Source organism: Girardinichthys multiradiatus, chromosome 10 (genome assembly GCF_021462225.1).
Source record: "Girardinichthys multiradiatus isolate DD_20200921_A chromosome 10, DD_fGirMul_XY1, whole genome shotgun sequence".
Classification (NCBI taxonomy): domain Eukaryota; kingdom Metazoa; phylum Chordata; class Actinopteri; order Cyprinodontiformes; family Goodeidae; genus Girardinichthys; species Girardinichthys multiradiatus.
In genome coordinates, this window is record NC_061803.1 from 3,603,752 (window position 1) to 3,624,194 (window position 20,443).

The following is a 20,443-nucleotide window of genomic DNA, read 5'->3' on the forward strand; positions in this document are numbered from 1 at the left end:
ACCAACATTCTGCCAATTCTTCTTTGAAAAAGAGCTCAGGCTCAGTCAGACTGAATGGAGAGATTTTGTGAACATCCGTTTTAAAGCTCTGCCACAGATTCTCACGTGAATTAAGGTCTGAAACTTGTCTAGGACATTTTAACATATTAATATATGCTTTGATCTAAATTATGCACTTGTAGCTCTGGCTGTATGTTCAGGGTCGCTGTCCTGCTGGAACGTGAACCAGCACCCCAGTCTCAACCTTTCGCACCTCCTACAGATTTTCTTCCAGGATCACCCTGTATTCATCTTTATCCATTTTCTCATCAACTCTGACCAGCTTCTCTGTCCCTGGTAAAGAAAAAACATTCCCACAGCATGATGCTGTCACCACCATGTCCGTGCTTCACCATGGAGATGGTTTGTTGAGAGTGATGTGCAGTGTTGGTTTTCATCCACACAAAGTCATAGAAACACATGGTCAATACAATTTCTGTAAACTGTGCTATTGCTTTATATACAGTATGAATCTAAAACAGAAGCTAAATTTCACATTAAATGTCCTGTATTACATTTATCTTAAATATCACATAAACTTGTAGCCCACTTAATGTTTGTGTCAGTTTCAGCAGATCATATCTCATAAAGTAGGATTTAATTAATTGGTTTGAGCAAGCGAAGTGCCGTTCTTTCTTCCCATATCAGCTCTGCTCAGTGACCTGAAGATCAAATGGTAAAACATTGGATTTTATTTTCCTTCTCGTTTCAGGAATCAAGAAAGCAGAACTCAGAATCTTTTTGTATGTTCTCTGATGCACATTGAGTTTATTAAAAAGCAGATAAAGGTTAGGGAAATAAAAACTGCTATTTATGTCTAGAAACTGGAAGCACATGGGTACTTTTATGCTCAGTGTTTTTTATTTATTTATTTGCCTAAATAAAACACAGGTGTCATAGTCCTTGGGGAAAAAAAGCAGAATATTTGTGCAATAAAATGGGGGCACACATGCCCTGAGTTCATGAAAGACAAGGTTGTTACACACCCCAAGTATCTACTTTTCATGAATGAGCTCTTCTAAACCATATTTGTCCTGTCAGAGCTGATTGGCTGGCCGGGAAAAAAATGACCTGGAAGGATGATCTAAGCTCAGCCTCATCCTTCTGACAACCACCACCCAGTAACACCAAGCCACTCTTTGTTTTTCTTATTATTTTTGGTTCAGTTGGGAGTTACCAGCAGTCCTGTTTTTTGTTTTCCAGTTTTTAGATAGGAAGGGAAGAAGACCGGCTGTGACTGCTGACTGCTCGGCTGGTTTGAGGCTTCTTGAACTTTTGGTTAAGATTGGCCGAGGCTCCCAATTCTAACATTACCAATGGTCTGTACTTCAATTGTTATGTTTCATACGAGACACTTTAATTATAACCACAACAATAGTCAATTGAGAACCTCTAGTTACCCTGGGGTGCATCTTTTTAGACACTATGAGGACTGGGTACCTGGAGAAAACCCAGACAGAACTCAGATAAAATGACACCCTAGAATGTTTTTCAATCTATGACCAAGCTAACCTGTGTGTGTGTGTGTGTGTGTATGAATATTGTTCTGGTTAGTGAATAATGTTCCTCTAATCTGTTTATTATAAGCATACTTTGGATAACCTTCGACAACATGCAGCAAAGTATATTTTTCTATCTTACCTAAGTGACGTTTTTCATCAGATTTAAGATGTTTTCCTCAAGCTCTCTTGACAGCTAGATGCCAACAGAGCTACTGTCTGCAGACATAAATCCAAGTAAACTGCTGCGGCTGCTGCCAGCTCTGCTGACAGCATGAACCCTCCTCAGAGAGCTGCAGGAAGGAGTCTAGCAGCAGCTACATGTAAATGACTGTGTAGGAGAAAATGTATGAGTTTCTCTGGGAGAGCACGATTCATGTGAATCCTGATCAAATTAGAAGTGAATGGTGGTTAAAATGAAACATTACTGGATTACAGTTCTAGCCTTTTTATAAACAGTCTCTGGTTAAAATACATTATGTGGTGCCTAGCTCCTTTGAACCTTTTCACATTGTTTCATGTTATAACACAAACTTAAATATGTTTTTGTTGGGAACATATTTAATAGATCAGCACAATTTGCTTCCAATTGCTCATGTTTCAACACTTTGAAACGCCTCTCCCAGCTTTGCCCATTCTTCATGGTAAAACAGCTCAAGCTCAGCTAGACTGATGGAAAGCATAAAAAGCAATATTTAAGTATTGCTACAGATTGTAGATGAATTTAGGTCAGGACTTAGACTAGGCCGTTCTAATACATGAATACTTTACTCTAAACCCCTCCAATAGAGCTCTGGCTGTATGTCTGGGCTTAATATCATCTAAAAAGTTTTATTCTAGGATTGCCGTGTACTTAGCTCCATCTATCTTCCCATTAAGTTTGACAAGATTCCCCGTCTTCGTTGAAGAAAAGCATCACCACAGCATGATGCTGCCACCACCAGGTTTAACCATAGGGATGTTGACTTAAGAGTGATGTGCAGCATTTTTGGTAAAGGTCAGAGAGTTTGATTTTGATCCAACCTGACTAGAGAACCTTCATCTACATGAGTGCTGTGTCCCCCTACATGGCCTGTGGCAAACAGGACTTCTTATGGTCGGCTTTCTTCTTTCTTCTTGGCACTCTTCCATAAAAGGTCATATTTGTGCATCACTGAAAGTTGTCCTGTCAACAGATTCTCCCACCTGAGCTGTGGGTCTCTCCAGGTCCTCCAAAGACAATAGGCTTCTTGGCTGCCTCTCTGATAAATGCTCTCCTTACCCACCCTGTCAGATTAGGTGACCGTCCATCCAGTTGGTCCATCCTCTCTCCATGGATTGAACAGAGCTCGGTGGGATATTGTTTTAGAACCTAACCCTGCTTTAAACATCTCCACAACGTTCTCTCTGACCTGTCCGCTGTTCTCTTTGGTCTTCATAAAGCTGGGAATAAATTAGACACAAGCGGACCTCTAGTCACCTAGTCATCGCGTGTGAAGGCAAATGTTTGCGCTAGATTTTCTTTAGGTGGAACCAGACTAAAAGGGGGTTCTAGTACTGTTGCACTTTACACTTTCACCTGTTGGTCTGTCACATAAAAACCCACTAATATACAGTGAAGCTTGTGGTTTTAAAAAAGCAGTCAGAAAAATCTCAGAAAATGTGAACAAGTCCAAGGGGTATGCATTGATTTGCAGGGCACTGTGCACATTAACAGGAGCAGATAAGAAACCAGATGGACCCATTTCTTCAACATCTACAGTAATACTACATCCAGAGGTTCTACTGCTACAAAATCACTGCCATAGAAAACAACAGTAATTCACTGGTTCTGCAGTACCATCAGATGCTAGGAATGCGTGACAACTCATGTTCTCTTTTGCAGCCAACAACAGAACAGGTGCAGCTCGCATTGTTTGCTGCCAATGTATTTTAGAGTTAAGAAGGGAATAAGAATAGATTTTGAAAGTCCAAAATGAGTAGCCGCCTTGCAGTCTCGACCTAGTCGAATCAGTCCAGGAACAGACTTCCTTAAACACGGAGGATGCCAACGAGAAGACTTAAGTGTATAACACTAAAGAAGTAGGTTTTACAGAGTATGTCAGCTTTAAAAACATCTTCAGATTGGAGAATATATTGGTGTCGTTTGCACTGAGACACCTCTGCAGCTGAATTACACTGTGACAGAACGACTGTGAGTTACTCCCACTGAGCAGTCCTCACTAATATCAGCCGCGGCTTAAATCTCTGAATGAAGTGCTGCTCAGTTATTAAACTGAGGAGCAGGGGGGGAAAAAAAGTTACCTTCCTGCTCCTGCAGGGATAAAGAGTGGTGGAAAGAGCGAGGTCGCATCATGGTCGATGACAGTAGTTGCTAGGCAACAAGGAGCCACGTGAGACCGACTTCTTTAATTTGATATTTGCATCGGAGCAACAGCCGAACAAGAGGAAACAGCAGAGAGAGACACAGGCAGTTAAAATGTTCATAAAATGGCAGGACTTGGGTTTCAATCAGCCAACTGCAGACTGTTCAGTCTGGGATCATTAGACGCAACGACAGGAAGGATTTATTGGATTAGGGCATTGATGGATGATGCCCAAGCTCCTTTAATAAAGTGGCTTTATTGATAAAACAATACTCTCACAGGGGACAAGATGGTCCAGGCTGAGACATAGAGATGATTTCTCCATACTTTCTTTCCAAGCTTTACACACTAAAATTGATGAAATGCTTTGAAAAAGGTTGAATATTGGCAGTAATATTTTTAGAACCTACAACAACAAAAAAACAGAAAAAGCTCTGTAAGGTTAATTGAGTTGAATTCATCCTTGGAGTGTTAAAACAAAATCTGTCTAGAATGAAATTAATCTCTCAACAAGGTCATACCAACTTTGATAAAAATTTAGCCAAAGAAAATGAGAGGGTAAACATTCTTTGTCTATATGCTCTTTGTAATCCCCTCGAATATAGAGTATGCATGACAGGTCTTAAGCTAAGTGTCATTTTAAAATAAAAATAGTAATGTATGACAACAATAGCTTGAATTTGCATTAATCTCCATGATTATTACTCTGTAGAACCACATTTCACTGCAAGGACAGATTTTTCTTTCAAATGAAAGCACTCCGTCAGGAGGCTTCAGCTTTAGGATTCTCCATGACATGTTTTTCCTCTCAGGTAAGAAAACGTTGTTTGATTTACAAGCAAGAAGAGAGTGAGAGAGAGACGAGAAAACAGAGAGAGTGAGGTAGAAGATATAGTATATCTTCTACCTCTGTGCGTACCTAGCTCTGTGCGCTCTGACATGAAGCAAATATAAGAGAATCGGAGCAGGGGTGGGACAAAAAAGGTAAAATAAATGGGTCATGTTTGACATATCTGAGAAGACTTTGGTTTGGGCTCTTTTGCTCTTTACAGTATTGTACCAGCTGCTAAAGACATGCAAATAAACATTTGACCTTCCATTTGGAGGTTGCTGTCACTTCATAAGTAGTGTGTTATGTACAGTACTCATGAGTAGTCAGTGGATTAAAACTCACATAGGATTATTTGTGATCAGTTTATATTACATATTAACACTAGCAGGTAAAAGTAGCGGTGCAGTCTTTTGAATGTCTCATTAATTTACCTTTTGGTCATGCATCAATGCACCACCATGTTTTAATCAAATTCAAGGAGGTAGTTTTTGCACGTTCCAGGCAGCTGTCAGACAGCCAATCAGTGCTGCAGACATACACCACCTTCATGTTTCTCCACAAAAAGACTAACTGAAGCGACAATAAAAGGGCTATAAACACAACTCGTCACAAACAGATGGTGAAAAAGAACACAAGCAGTTGTTTTAGTGCTTCTTTTTTTCCCCAAACTTCTAAAAGCTAAAATAAAAATGTTGATGCTGGTGTGTTGTAGCCTTCTCTTACTGTTTACCTGCAGGAGGCAGAGTGCAGGCCTTTGATTGGATGGTGGCGGATGGAGGGTTTTTCCTGCGGGGAGGACTCCCACCAATCAAGTCAGAGTGGTGGACCCTGGAGACAGTTGGAGACTGGGGGATGCTGGGGAGAGTACGAGACTTCGCCAGTAGAGGTCTCTGCAGTTTCCTTTCCAGGGACCTTCATAAATGAGACATGAAGCATAAGGTAGATATTTTTAGCTTATTTAAATGTTCTATATCAATACTTCAGTCATTGTCATACTGAACATTTAAACAACTGTGAGAGGGTTGTCAACTAAAACCGAACACATAACCGATGAAGTAATTCGTCTTTGTAAAGAACATCCAACTTGATACCATCTTAAATACACAAACGAAAAGCCAGACATGTGCAGTTTACATGCATTCAGCCTCCTAGAAATGACAAAGAACAGCATCTTTACGGATCAATGGAAAAACTGCTTCCACATCTGCTTAATCAGACCGAGCTTCTTCCAAATGACTAAAACTATTGATTGATCATAGCAGCCGATAACACACACTCTACACCAGGAATCAATAGAAGCAATCAAGGGAACAGCTTAACAAGTGCTACAACAAAACACAAACACAATGTTATTTATAACTGGCTTAAGCTGTTTTAGTTGGCTTTTCTACACAAATGTACAGGTATTCTTTTTTTTTTTTTGTCACTCTAAAACCTTAACCAGCTATTGTTTTATGCAAGCCGTACAGGACAGCCTTGGTTCTTATAGGAATATATACGGACAATGCAAAAGGAAGGAATGATGGTTGGATGGACTCCTCAGAAAATTTGTTTTTCTTCACACTGCCTTTTTTCACAGGGAACAATTATTGTTTTCGCAAAACAGTTTTTTTTACTTTCACTGCAATAAAGACAGGAGATAATGAGAGGAAAACTGAAGAGAAAGACTCAAAACGCCATAAATTTGTCAAACAAAAGATGCGAACATACACTACATCAAACCAGAGAGGAACTGTCAGACCCCCTCTGAGGGCCCAATACATTTAAAAATATATACTTTGAATTGACTTTATAATAATGAAAAAATTAAAATCCCACATCCATATCTGAACTATATTTATTCTTTTCTAAAATATAACCAAGTGCTTGATAAGTTTTAGAATTTCCAGTGTTCTTTGAAAGAAACCAGTTTTCATCCCATCAGAATTTATTTGGATCTGTTGCCAGGCAGATAAAAGACTGTATGAATTTTACAGCAGGCCTAGATCCATAACGACTGTCAGTTAAATTAACCAGTCATATCAATTCTCCAGTTGAATGAGCCTTGTAATCATCAACATTTATGGCAATTCCTGGCCAATTTAGGGACAACCAATCTGGTCCATCCAAGGTAGGCCTGTACATTTTCTTCATAGAGTTAGACGCCCAGATGCTGCCAGCTGCCGTGTTCGGAAACGCTAGCTAGGGTGGGTGTTTTGGCTTATCACCGTGCATAGATTTCAACAACCACCAGAGAAAATTAGGTCCCATCCTAACAGCGCAGAGACATCCTGGTAAACGAAGAATTGTTTGGTGCATCTATCCATGTCTATATCTATGAGGAGCTCCTCTGCCAATTGATTTCGTGTTGAAGAAATATTTTAAAACAACGTCAGACAAAAAAATCTGCACTCAGACAGAACAAAGACAACGATTTAGGTTATTTTTTTAATGTCTGCCTGTTGGAGAACAAAGGTAAGCATTTTACTTGAAGATACAGAAATCCTGACAACGTATCTCTGGACAAAAAGGGATTGAACACTAACTTTTTTATGGACATTAAATGTTCTGGAAACAGCTTCTGATATATAAATAATAAATCACTAAAGTGACTGTAGATTGTGGGTTCTGATGCAGAAAAAGGGAGGCACAGCTGTTACTGTAGCTGGAAGTAGGGGGTCTTTCAATGTTGGGAAAGCCTGATGGAGCAAATGTATATAAACTTCTGGATTAGTAAAATATTCAATAGCTCCAGCCCTGTTTAACATTGCAACATTCACTGAATACAAGTCAAATGAGTTTATCTGCTGGCAGTGCAGTGTGTCATTACAGGATGTGTTCAGATGTTAATAACAGGACAATTCCAACACTGTCTTCAGGTTTTATTAACACTTAAAACTTTTTCACATTTCAGCCACAGACGTCAATATATTTTAATGGGGTTTCATGTGATACAGTGGTGCATCACAGGAAAAGGACAGATTTCCCAAAGAAAAATCTGAACAGTGTGGTGTGCATTTGTATTCAGCCTCTCAGAGTCAATACTTTCACTGCAATTATGTTATGCAGGTCTTTTGGGGAATGTCTCTACCAGCTTTGCTAGAGTCGTACTTTTTTTTTTACCCATTAATCTTTGCAAAACAGCTCAAGCTCTGAATCTAGCTTCTTCCCATCAACTCTGATCTGCTTCCTTGTTCCTGATATCCCCACAGCAATGATGCAGTCACCATAATGTTTCACCATGGGAACGGCGTGTTCAGGGTGATGTGAAAATATTATTTCTTTCACACAAGTGTCAAACACAAGTTTTTGACATGTAGTTTCCGGAAACAGAACTTAAGCTGACTTACTTTCAATGATTGCTTTCTTCTTGCCACTCTTCCATTAATGCCAGATTTGTGGACACTTACATCTTAACAGCATATTAGCAAAATAAAACTCAGTTTATAATTAAGGAAATATTTGTGCAAATAAGTAAATTTTTAAATAATTATTTTTGAAGTGTATCATTTTTTTAGGCAGCGAGGTAAGTAAATCTTTTTACTCATCTCAATGTGCTGCAGTATATACTGCAGGCTCAGGGTTATTTAACTCTAGGGATCAAATAGATAAACCAGGAGCAACTCCTGGGTCAGCACATCCGCAGGTCTCAGAAGCAATGCACTGACATCAGCTCACTGTCAGCTATTAAACTACAACCTGGTGGAAAATGTAGGTCTTCGGAGGTTGGAAACATTTGACTCTGAGTTTAAGACAAGCCACCGAAGGTGAATTATGCTTTCAAGCTCTCTATATACATGTAGGCAGGAAATACACGCATAAACACTTTGATAACAGTGGAAGCTGACAAGTTTCTCACCCCTCAGCAATCCATACAGACTTGTGTGAAGAAAAAGCGTTTGCCTGAGGCACACTCGCACAAGTAGACACAGACACTCCATGAATGTGCCTTGAGGTGAAACAAGGACTCCACCATTAAACACTTACAGCGAGCCGCACTATCTTCATTTGCGCAAACACAGTTGTTGGCCTCCCACTGGCACAACACAATGATAACACACACAGGGTTGAACTGTCGTCCCAGGCCACTCTGGCAATTTGGGTTTCACTTATCCAACAAACCTGTTGCTAAGCGACACTGGCTACAAAAAAAGAGGCTAAAATGAAGAGGATACATCGAGAGAGTAGAGCAGAGATGAGGAGTGGAGAGGCTCGTTTCTTTTTGCCTCCCAGCATCAATCTAAACCATCAGTAAGTGGTAAGAATCTACAGTTTTATGCTTACAGATGTCTTACCTTACATGTTGCCTTCTGGAAAGCAGCTACATTTCTTGTTTATGTATCACATAAACTGAAAATATGTAGCGAATAAACAAGATTTGTTAAGTATTTCAGACAGAAGGGTTGTCAGGAAGGCAGAGGAAGCAAAAGAGTCATGATGTGTGAAAAAACACGAGTAGAAATATTTAATAAAGTGTAAATCTGATAGCCCACATGTCAGCAAATTACTTTCTTCATGTGCTTTTAGGACCTCAATGGTCTGTTTTTCCTAGTCTTTGGGCCATTTGTTTCCTGCCTGACTGATGTAGTACAAAACTCAGACTTCTCAAAAGCTTCTGTTCTCCGTCTCGCCGTTGCTGTGGGGGAAATGTGCCATTCTCCCACATCCACAAGCACACATTCTAGATCCAGACAAGCACAGCAGTTTGTGTTAGTGACCCATTTTAAAGCTAAAAGTAGCGCATGCATCCCTCTGGCTTCAATGTGCTAGAGTCGAACCATTTGTCAACCCTGACACTCTAAAACCTGTGTGAAAAAAACTGACCATAGCTCAAAGCAGCCTGTTAGGCTGACAAGCGTGCTTGAAGGGAGAATGTCTGTGAATAGCAATGCTTGACAAGCCAGCAGCTGCACTGAGAACTATCTATGGTGCTGAACCATTTTAGCACTTTGTATACAGAACCTCCATATCCAGAGCCTTTCACAATCATTGGGACCCTGTTAAAGATGTGTAAACAACATAAAACGAAGGTTTAGTCCAACATGAATCTGCTGCAAGTCTCCAACAGTGGGTTTTTGGGATTGCTTTTACCTCCCTGTCCGTTTTCTACATTATTCTACCAGTCTAAGACATCAGGTTCGGGCCACAGGGAGGGAAGATAAACGTAATCTACACAATAGATTTACAATGACAGCTCTTGCATATCTGGATGCCAGAGAAGATCTGGCAGCAATACTTTAAGAGCCAATTAATCATTATTCTTCTGTTGCAGTCATTCAGCAGACACCAGAGTCAATAAACCAAATAAATTGAGGGAAACTGCATTGATCCACTTCAATGATAAACTGGTGTGTGGACTACCGCTCAAGCTTTCAGGATGGACAATTACTTGTTCATCACTGAGGGATTCCCATTTAGATTTACCACAGGCTGTTCATCCTGTCATTTATCACAACTGTATATGAAAAACAGCAGAGATTTAGGCTCAGTCTGCAAAAGGCTGCTAAATGTGTGATGTTTCTTTTATAAGAAGGAAACTGGCATTCATAAAAAAATAAAGCATGAATGCAAAATGCATAAAACCTAAAATTAAATCAATTGAAATAAAAAACATCACTTTAAAATCCCACAGTTTGTATTTCTTAAAGTGGAACTTATTTATTGCATTTTTTAGACAACGAGACAAAGATAAAACAACAAAAAGTATTTTTCTGAAAGAATTTTAAAACATATGGCTTCTGTGTTTTTTGTTATGTATTAAAAAGACAGTATAGATATCAAACTCACAAATCTAGTCTTTAAATCAGATGGTAAAAGGGATTTAACTATCGTTGCACAGGCCAATAGGTTAAACTGTGCAGGACATTGACAAGATGCTTGAAACAGGTGATTAACGAGGCCATGAGCCCAATTTCTTTTTGTTTACTGAGACCATGTTTGAGTGGCAACACTCCCTGCTGCAGCTGATATTTCTTCCTGATACATACACGCTTGTATTAGTGGTGTAACGAGATCTTGTGACACGAGATCATACAATATTAAAACTGCCCAATATTGTCTTTTCAGTCCAATCTGTCTCACAGAGCAATGTTAGTTGCTGCCAGCATGTGACTTTGTCTACTGAGATAATGTAAGATGAGCCCTGGATATGATCTTTGTTCGAGGCATTTCTTTTGAAGTAAGAAAAAAAAATTATTTCCTGATTTGCCTTGTTATGTTGCTCTCAAAAAGCCCGTCATGGTGGACCGTTAAATTAGCATGGAAGAAGGACTTTTTAAAGTATTTTTTCCAACATTTTGGTCATAGAGTGACAGACGAGATGTAAACGAGTTCATATCCATGAGTCGCTCGGACATCGCCGTCACTATTCTACCACAGTCAGATAAACGGTGTTCCACTCAGAGATATGCAGTTTTACTACAGCCTGTTATGGGGCTATAATGTTCTGGTGTAGACACTGTTTACTCAGAAGAGTAGAAGAAGAAAAGAACTAAAAAGAAAAACTAAATTGTCCTCGTCGTCCCTGAGAGACTAATTATCCACACTGGGAAAACAGCTGATTTCACCTCACTGTCTTCTTTAAAAAAAAAATTATTTTTCTTCTGTTCATGATTAGACCCATAGTTTGCTTTGTCTGCTATGTTTGGTGCCACTGTCTGACTGGGAGTATATAACTGTCACTGTCCATGAGACACAAATCTGGAGGCTTGATTATGGAATAATTATGATAATTATTTTGGATGATTATTTCACATGATTAGTTTTGAAAAACGATCAATTTACTGCACTTAAAACTGTGAATTGCCTTGAAACAGTTTCCCAGACACCTTCTTCTTCATTTTTTTCTTAACTGACTGAACATTTATTTAAATGTAGGCTATTACATTACATTATAGTAAAGGGTAGCTAACATCTCTGCAGACCCCACACATCCTGGACACAAACTGCCAAGATGTTCACCTTCAGGTTGGCGCTACAGAGCGCCATTTGCAAAAACCAGCCGCCACAGAGACAGTTTCTTCCCTCAGGCTGTCTCTTTGATGAACACTTAACAGTCAGAATGTCTTTCTCTTTAGTAAAGAAACTGTACATATACATATTTACAAACAAATTGTATTTCCCTTTTTATGTTTATATTTCAAATTTCTTTATTGAGAGCAAAGTGTAACCAAAGTCAAATTCCTTGTTTGTGCAACAAACTTGGCGAATAAAGTTGATTCATATTCCGATTATATTACAAAAACTAAAGCAAAGGAAATCATCAATTTAGTGTCCTTCCTGGAAATAAATGACAAAACATAAAAAAATATTAATTATTACTGATAAATAATATAAGAACATGAATAAGCTACTGAAATATCCTAAACAAGTATTTAAACATCTGTCCCTTCTGTATTAGTTGCCTATTGATGTGTTCAAACGATCTGTTGTGTTGCTGAGTGAAGACGTCCTGACTCATTGTCCTCTTCTAGCGCTGACTTTAAACAAAAAAAAAGCCAGAAGAAGTGAGTTCATTCTTCAAACAAGAAAGAAGCGTGAGTCAGCCGAGAGAAATCACAGAATAAAAGCATTCTTGCAAAACGGAATATGCCAAAATAATAAAGTAAAAACTTTTATCATTGAGGATTACATTTAAGTTACTGTACAGCCCCAGGTACATCTGATGGAATGTACATCACACAGGCTTAATAGTTGAGGGGACCGCAGCGCAGACTGGGAGGTATGAAATAACCATAACTCGCTTATTTCATCATCTGCTGTGAAACTTCCTATTGGACTCCATTTGATCCTCTCAGGTTAAAAATGTAAAATACTTAGACTGATCAAACTTGAAATAGATAATCGTAAAATAAACATAGATTCTAAAAATTGACATTTACTAAACCTTTATTCTGTTTGTGAAAACACAATAAAAAAGCACTTTCGTGAGTTTTGAGGGGTTAGCCTCAGAACCTGGACGATCTAGACTGTGTAACAGTTGGGAGCTATGGTTGTTTTATTTTGTGTTGTGTTTCACAGATGCACACTCAGGCGCTGTCTCCCTTCGAACAACCAAGAAATCCCATCTCTAATATGGAGTGGTCAAAGCTGGACCACTGTGTGGTCCTAAAAGATTCTTTAAAATGCAGTTTTTGATTCAGGGAGTCAGAATATTGCGTAAATATTGCCTTGTCTCATTCTTGGGAAGCCAATGTGGTGTATCATGTTGTGTTTTGAACTGGATCTATCGCATGTATGCCTCGTGATTAGAAATGCACCAGTTACCATTATCTGGGTGTTTTACGTTTTTTCAAAGTTACGATTTCAGAATCATTAAAATTTTATGTCAATGGTTTCCTTAGGCCATTTAAATAAGATGCCAGAAAAAGCCCCAGAGCAGCCAGAGCTTTCTCCATTCTTTGAGGCATAGAGGAACGAGCTATTTATATATTCATTTTCTTTTAGCAGCCATCAATTTACCAACCTGTTTTGAAATAAAGCAATTAGAGTGGGTCTGCAACCAACAATTATTTTGCTAAATAATTAATAAGTTGACAATTTTTTGGATAAACTGATTAATAATTAGACAGCAAAAGGTGCTTAATCTGAGAATTTTGTACAGAATTTGAACCAAGTGACGCTAAAGCTACACCCCCTGAGGAGTTCTGGATAGAGCATATTTACAGCCGAAGAAAATTTTTCATCTGAAATGCTAAATTTAGATATTTTTTTGTACAGTTTTGGCTTAATTACTGAGCTGGGTTGTTCTTTCAGCAAATGGCATGTTTTAGAGTCTGCAGACTCCAGTTTGTGAGATTACTAAATTAGTTGGCGATTATTTCAATCACCAACACAATTAATCCGATTAATTGTTTCAGCCCTAAATTAGATCATGTTAAAGATTTTTTTCTTAAATCTTTTGTGTAAATCAGTTAAAACTGTTGTTTTCACTCAGGATTATCAAACTGTGAGAATGTCATAGCGGCCCACGTCGAATTGTGATAACAGAGTGCTGACCTGTTGACCTTTAACAGAATGTCATCACCTGATTTTATCCCAACAGAGACAATAGAGGCAGAGTGTTAGTCTAGCTTTAACGGACTTTTAAAGAAGCCGGCATAAAAAAGGGCGACAGAGAAACAAAATGATAAAAGTGACAGCTCAATAGAAATGGATAGTTACAGAGAGGGAACACATAAAAAGATAGAGAGGCGTAGGAAGGGGGTGACTTGAGAGAAAGAGACGCTGAGTGGGAGACCGAGACAGAATGTGGGGATGTGAGGAAAGCTAGATCCATGAAGGCAGGACATCTTGAGCTGTTTTTTAAGATCTCCACCCACATTAACGCTTCTCCTGTTAGAAAATAGAATAGCAGCGGCGTTAGTTTTTTTTACCCTAAAGCATTTTGAGTCAGATCTTATAACCCAGTATAGCTTAAACAGGCAGATAATGATGTTTGTATTAAAGCGAGATTTGAAGAATAAATCTCTGATCATTAATAGAAAACACAAGATTCACCAGCATCTGGACGTATATTTATGTTGCTAATCTGTCAGTTTATGCAGAGCCATAAGAGAGAAAACCTATGTTAACATGACATGTAGATTTCAAATGATCATTTCATTTATTAAGGGTGATAAAACTATGACAATCCATCCATCCATTTTCTATAACCCCGTCTTCCGTATAGGGACACGTGGGAGCTGGTGCCCATCATTTATTCTAGAATTGCGCCGCTCAAGGTGGCAGCAGGTTGGAGTAGCTCTGTTACTTTTGATTCTGATTTATTCTTTTTTGGGAACTATTCCTCTTGTGGTGGATAGTTGATTTTTTTTGGACAACTGTCCACTCCGGTGTCGGATGCTGTGCAGCTTGGAGGATTTTTCTTAATACTTTGTATTTTTGGACATTTGTTATGATGCATCACCATGGAAACGGGGTTGTTTCTTACAACTGGGAGCAGCTGATTAATATCTCAAAAGCTCAAATAATACTTCAACTACAACCCCAAATCCCTGCTGAGTTGAAAAGGAGACGCCGTGGATGCAGAGCAGGAGCTAAGAGAAGAGAGAGAAGGAGGAAGTTCAAACCATCTCTTCTGTCGATTTTGATGGGCAATGTGAGATCGTTGGGAAACAAGTTGGATGAACTCCAAGCCCTACAAAGGACCCAGTCAGAGTACCGGGCATGCAGTATTATGTGTTTTACTGAGACATGGCTGCAGGATCATATCCCCAACTCCAGCGTCTCTCTGCCGGGCTTTTTAACCATACGAGCAGACAGAGATCTAAAGAGGAGCGGCAAATGTAAAGGAGGTGGACTGGCAGTACTTGTGAACAACAGATGGTGTAATCCAGGACATGTAACTGTAAAGTATCATCTCTGCAGTCCAGATATTGAACTGTTGGCAGTAGGTTTTCGTCCATATTATTTACCCAGAGAGTTCACCAGTGTTATTTTGGCAACAGTTTACGTTCCACCTTCCGCTGTTGCCGACACTGCATATGATGCCATCAGCTCAGTTGTTGCTAAGCTACAGACACAAAACCCCAATGCTTTTGTGGCAATTTCTGGTGATTTTAACCATGCTTCATTCTCTGCTACACTTCCAACATTTCAACAGTTTGTCAGCTGCTCTACCAGAGAAAACAAAACATTGGATTTGTTTTATGCAAATGTCAAGGACTCATACATCTCTACAGCAAGACCTCCTCTAGGCAAATCAGATCACAATCTTGTTTTTCTCTGCTCGAAATATATGCCCCTTGTTCAGAGGCAACCTGTAATAAAGAGGACTGTGAGAAAATGGTCACAGGAAGCTGAAGAAGCTCTGCAAGGTTGCTTTGAGGCTACAGACTGGGACGCACTGTGCCAGCCACATGGAGAGGACATCAATGCCATGACTGAGTGTGTAACCGACTATATAAACTTCTGTGTGGATAACATCATCCCCACCAGAACCGTGAGATGCTTCCCCAATAACAAACCTTGGATCACCAGTGACCTGAAGGATCTGCTTAACAAAAAAAAAAAGAGCCTTCAGAGAGGGAGACAGATAATTATTGAGGAGTTTACAGAAGCAACCTAAAGTCAAGATAAGAGACAGTAAGGAGGTGTACAAGAAGAAGCTGGAGAGCAAGCTCCAGCAAAACAATATCAGAGATGTGTGGACAGGGATGAAGAAGATCACAGGCTTCAAGCAGAAGGATGATCAGACCGATGGAGGTCTGGACAGAGCCAATCAACTGAACACATTCTTCAATAGGTTCAGTTCAGAAACAAGCTCAGCATCCTCCTCTCCTGCTCACAGCCAAACAGACATTCCACCCTCCTTTGACCCACAGGACCCACAGCTGTCCAGTAACACCTCACATTTTTTATCTTCCACCTCAGCCCTAGACCCTTCTGCTTCTACATGTTTGCCTTCAACCATATCAGAAGATGCTGATGCTTCCTTTGCCTCCTCCTGTGTATCTCAAGAAGTCAGGTGAAGATGCAACTGGAGAGACTGAATCGGAATAAGACTGCAGGTCCAGATCATGTCAGCCCTAGAGTCCTGAAGGCCTGTGCAGAGCAGCTCTGTGGGATTCTGCAGCACCTCTTCAATCTTAGCCTGGCCCAGAAGAAGGTTCTGGTGTTGTGGAAGACCTCCTGTCTTGTTCCGGTACCAAAGAAAACTCACCTATCAGTCCTCAATGACTATAGACCTGTTGCCCTGACATCTCACATCATGAAGGTCCTAGAGAGACTCCTGCTGGCCCACCTGAGTAAGCAAACAGTAAAGCATCAGGACCCCCTTCTGTTTGCTTATCGCTGTGGAGTTGGAGTTGAAGATGCCATCATACATCTGCTTCAACAAACCCACTGTCATCTGGACAAAGCCAGCAGCACTGTGAGGATCATGTTCTTTGATTTCTCCAGTGCATTTAATACAATCCAACCTGATTTGCTTTGTCAGAAACTCCAGAAGACTCAGGTGGAGGCCTCAACAATCTCCTGGATCAAAGACTACCTGACAAACAGACCACAGTTTGTGAGACTGAAGGGTTGTGAGTCTAACCAGGTAGTCAGCAGCACAGGAGCACCACAGGGGACTGTACTCTCACCATTCCTTTTCACTCTGTACACCTCAGACTTCCAGTACAAGACAGACTCCTGTCATCTGCAGAAATACTCGGATGATTCTGCAGTCGTGGGGTGGATCAGAGATGGACAAGAAGATGAGTACAGGAAGGTGGTGGACCGCTTTGTGGCACGGTGTGGAATCAAGAAATCACTATAAAAGCACCTGTCTGACAACATAAAGTAGGCTAAAATACATATAACAGCAACACATTGTCCCCTAATCTGAATAAATTCAAGAGTTTCTTGACATCTATAAACCTGGAAAGGCTTACTAAGGTTTTGAGACAAAGTGAATCAAAGAGATAGCGATGGAGGAAACTAGCGGAGAAAACATGGAAGAGTGAGGAACCTTCCCAGGATTGGTGAATCTACCAAAATTACTCAAAGAGCACAGTGATGACTCACCCAGCAAAAACAAAAAGAAAAAAAATGGAAAGGAAATCTGTAAGGGTGAAATACTTTTCCACTGCACTTTATATCTTCTCAATATTTAAAGAATTACCAAGAAGTTTTGCAGAGCATTATTATACAACGGCAAATCCTTTGGAATATACATGAAACACCAGATGTTGCATGACTTTATTGGTGAATGATTATAACTCTGCCCCAGTAATCTATAACTCTATCCCTTGCATCTATCATTATAACTTGAATCCCTCTCCCTTAAATCCAGGCTGGAGTTTGTGATAAAGCATAACATTTATTCGGTTCAAGACAATTTATACATATGAATATACAGCAAGTCCACGAAGAATTGACAGAGGATGCAAAATATCTACCAGCAGACTTCTGTCTTTAATAATTCATAGAGCTAATTTAAGACCTTTTTATACAAAACTAAACAGGTGTTAGAAAACAAGGTAAAAATGTGATGAAATGGAAAGACACATTTGGGTTTAGGAGATCCTTTTACATGAACACTGAAAAAACATAATTAAACACTTTCAATTTACTGCATCTGCTTGGATGGTCTCTGTTTTGAAGTGATATTTACAAGTAAAGCTCCACAGTAATGTGTAAAAAGCATTTAAATAAATTCACCCGTTATCAGTAGCGTAATTTCACACTGATAGTTTTAGAAAAATGAAACATTTAATTTTACGACATTTAAATCAGTTGGTAAAAAAATTCCATGTTAGGAAATATTTGTTGTTTTCCCAGAACCCCCTGTACCACAAACAGTGGCAACCCCCAACAACCCTTATAAAGTAAATGTAACTGAAGCATTTCTGTTGCTTGTTAAGTGTCTTTAAACATTTAATTATTAATCTATGACTTCCTTCCAGACATGGCCTTTTCATTTGGCCATTGATCGTTACACTGGGCAAGCATCCATGTTTAATGGTAAGAGAGGTTAAAAACATCTGCTGCAAAGAGTGGTATTTTGGGATCAATATGTTTCCATAACAACCACTAGAGGCCATCGATACCAAAAATATTTGATTTAAAAAATTTAAAATATTTTTTTCCTGTCCCACCATCATATACCTACGTATCTAGAGTTTCGTAATCCTACTGGGAACTTGGACTTGTGCACCTCATGCATACTTTTAAGTACAGTGCAGGATGTGTGATGCTGTGGGCCTGTTTCTCCTCCAAAAACCCTAGTTAGAAGGGCACTGGGGTGGGGGTGGGGGTGTTAATTAAACATCTGGTGGTCACTGCTAGAATCTGAAAAATGGGTCATCACTGGGTCTTTGAACAGAACAATGATCAGAATAATGATTTAAGTGGTTTAACATCAGCCTTCCTCTCTGGTCCTAAATCCTATAGAAAACCTGTAAGGTGAGCTGAATAAACGAACGCAATTGTTTTTCCTGGAGATTTTGTAAAACAAAAAATATATATTTTCACTGTGAGATTATGCTTTTGTAATAAGAGATGAATTTCTTTACCTATTTTTAGTTTGCTGCATCTGTTTGTGTGGTTTACATGTCCAGTAATGTGTTCATGACAGCAGGAGATTAAACATTTGCTCTACAAACTTTAAACATAAAATAAATCCAGTTACTTTGAGGGATAGTAGAGGAGATTTCGTTTCCAAATTTGGAATTGTGTCTCAAAGAAGAACCTTTGCAGACAGTTTGTTGTAAATCCACTCCCATGCCATTGAATGACAAACAGCAACACATTTTAATTGCTAGTAGGAAGCTCACAGTGTGAATGTGTCAAGCAGTAAGACGCATGTAAGCTACTGGCTCCTTCTTCCATTTAAGCAGCATATTGATTTTATACTTTTTGCTTCTATCTATAGAAAAAGGCTTGGTAATAAAACTCTGCATCAGTGGGAAGAACCTATGGTGGGTACCAGCATGCCTGACAGCACGCATTCACTGCAACCTGCACACTTCTGTAACACAATGCTCGCAAACACAGACTCACTACTAAACAAACACCTGTAAGCCTGACAGATGTGTCTGTTTAGATCCATCACTACACCTCTCAGCAGACTGCTTCAGAATACATTAGCTGCTTTTAGTGATAATACACATGAGTGAATGCAGGGATTTGACAGGACAACACATGCACACAGCAGACAGAGACGGACATTACAGAGAAGTGACAGGTTTCCATAGGATATTGTGCAGACAGCATGAAGGCAGGCAGGCATGCCTTTACACAGCCATGCACACAAACAACACACACAGGTTACCTGGCCTCTGCCACAGTGCAGCAGTAACTGCCACTGCGCTGCGAGCTTCTGCCCACCCGTAGCTCTTCTCGCGACTTGCGGCGATTAAAGTAGTCGGTGAGTTTTCCAAAACTTGCCATTATTCTTCCTCCACCTCTCAGTCTCCTTTTGGCCTGATTTCCCTGAATAAATCTATAAAAGTGTGGTTCAGCTCTGCAGAGTTCCTTGGCGAGCGACCTCCTGACTCGGGAGTTTACCTTCTGGGAGGATGCTGGTACGATTCAGCTGCAGGTCCGAGACTTCCCGTGCATCATCACCTTCATTTTCCAAAGCATCTCAAGCGTGCTCTGCCTTTCTCTGCCTCTTTTTGCATCCACGATGGCTTGCCAGTGTGCACGGAGCATATACACTGAGTGACTCTCAAAATAGTAACGTTTGTAACTGCCTACCCATCGACACAGCAGGAGCAGTGCCCCCTCCTCCCCTCCACTGGAGAGCAGGGAAGGAGGAGAGAGAGAGAAAAATGAAAGAGGGAGAGGGAAGACTATCTCCTCACAAGCTCGTGGGAGAATATGAGCTGCAATGCTGCTTGCACCAAAGCCCACCCCCTCTTTTTCTCTCTCTCTCTCTCCGTCTCCTTTTTAATGTGTTTTATCTGTGCCCTCTCTTTCTCAAGCAGGAGTTCTTTCACAACACGTCTCATCACATGGTGAGCACAAACAAGCCCTCAGTCAAAGCTGGAGAGCAAAGAACATCGCCCTCCATCTGTTTCCGCTTTTTGTCTCAGCTCACACCTAACTGGAATCTGGGGGACGCCTGCTCCACAACCACAGCTTCACCTGTTTGTCTGTCTGCGCGTTTACTCTCTTTAACTAAAGAAAACTGAAGCAGAGAGGTTAAGGTTTGAAATAAAAAAGGTGAGCAAAGGAAATAGAAGGCATGCAGTGTGGGGCATTTTTTAAAGCTCTTATTAACAGAGGAGTCGGAAAGCTGCATGCTCTCGCCCTTTTTT

The 20,443-nt window shown here is 40.0% G+C and overlaps 1 protein-coding gene across 5 annotated transcripts in view; it reads right to left on the reverse strand.

Moving 5' to 3' along the window:
* LOC124875292 (ankyrin repeat and fibronectin type-III domain-containing protein 1) overlaps positions 1–20,443 on the reverse strand; it is a 204,827-nt gene that overhangs the window by 154,087 nt on the left and 30,297 nt on the right. For 3 of the 5 annotated variants that reach the window (XM_047377355.1, XM_047377354.1, XM_047377353.1), the window contains one exon: positions 5,446–5,627. In XM_047377355.1, the coding sequence (XP_047233311.1) occupies positions 5,446–5,627 (182 nt within the window). Of the gene's footprint in view, positions 1–5,445; positions 5,628–19,452; positions 19,827–20,443 lie in introns of those variants that run through there. The other 2 variants (XM_047377352.1, XM_047377351.1) reach the window with 1 other exon arrangement.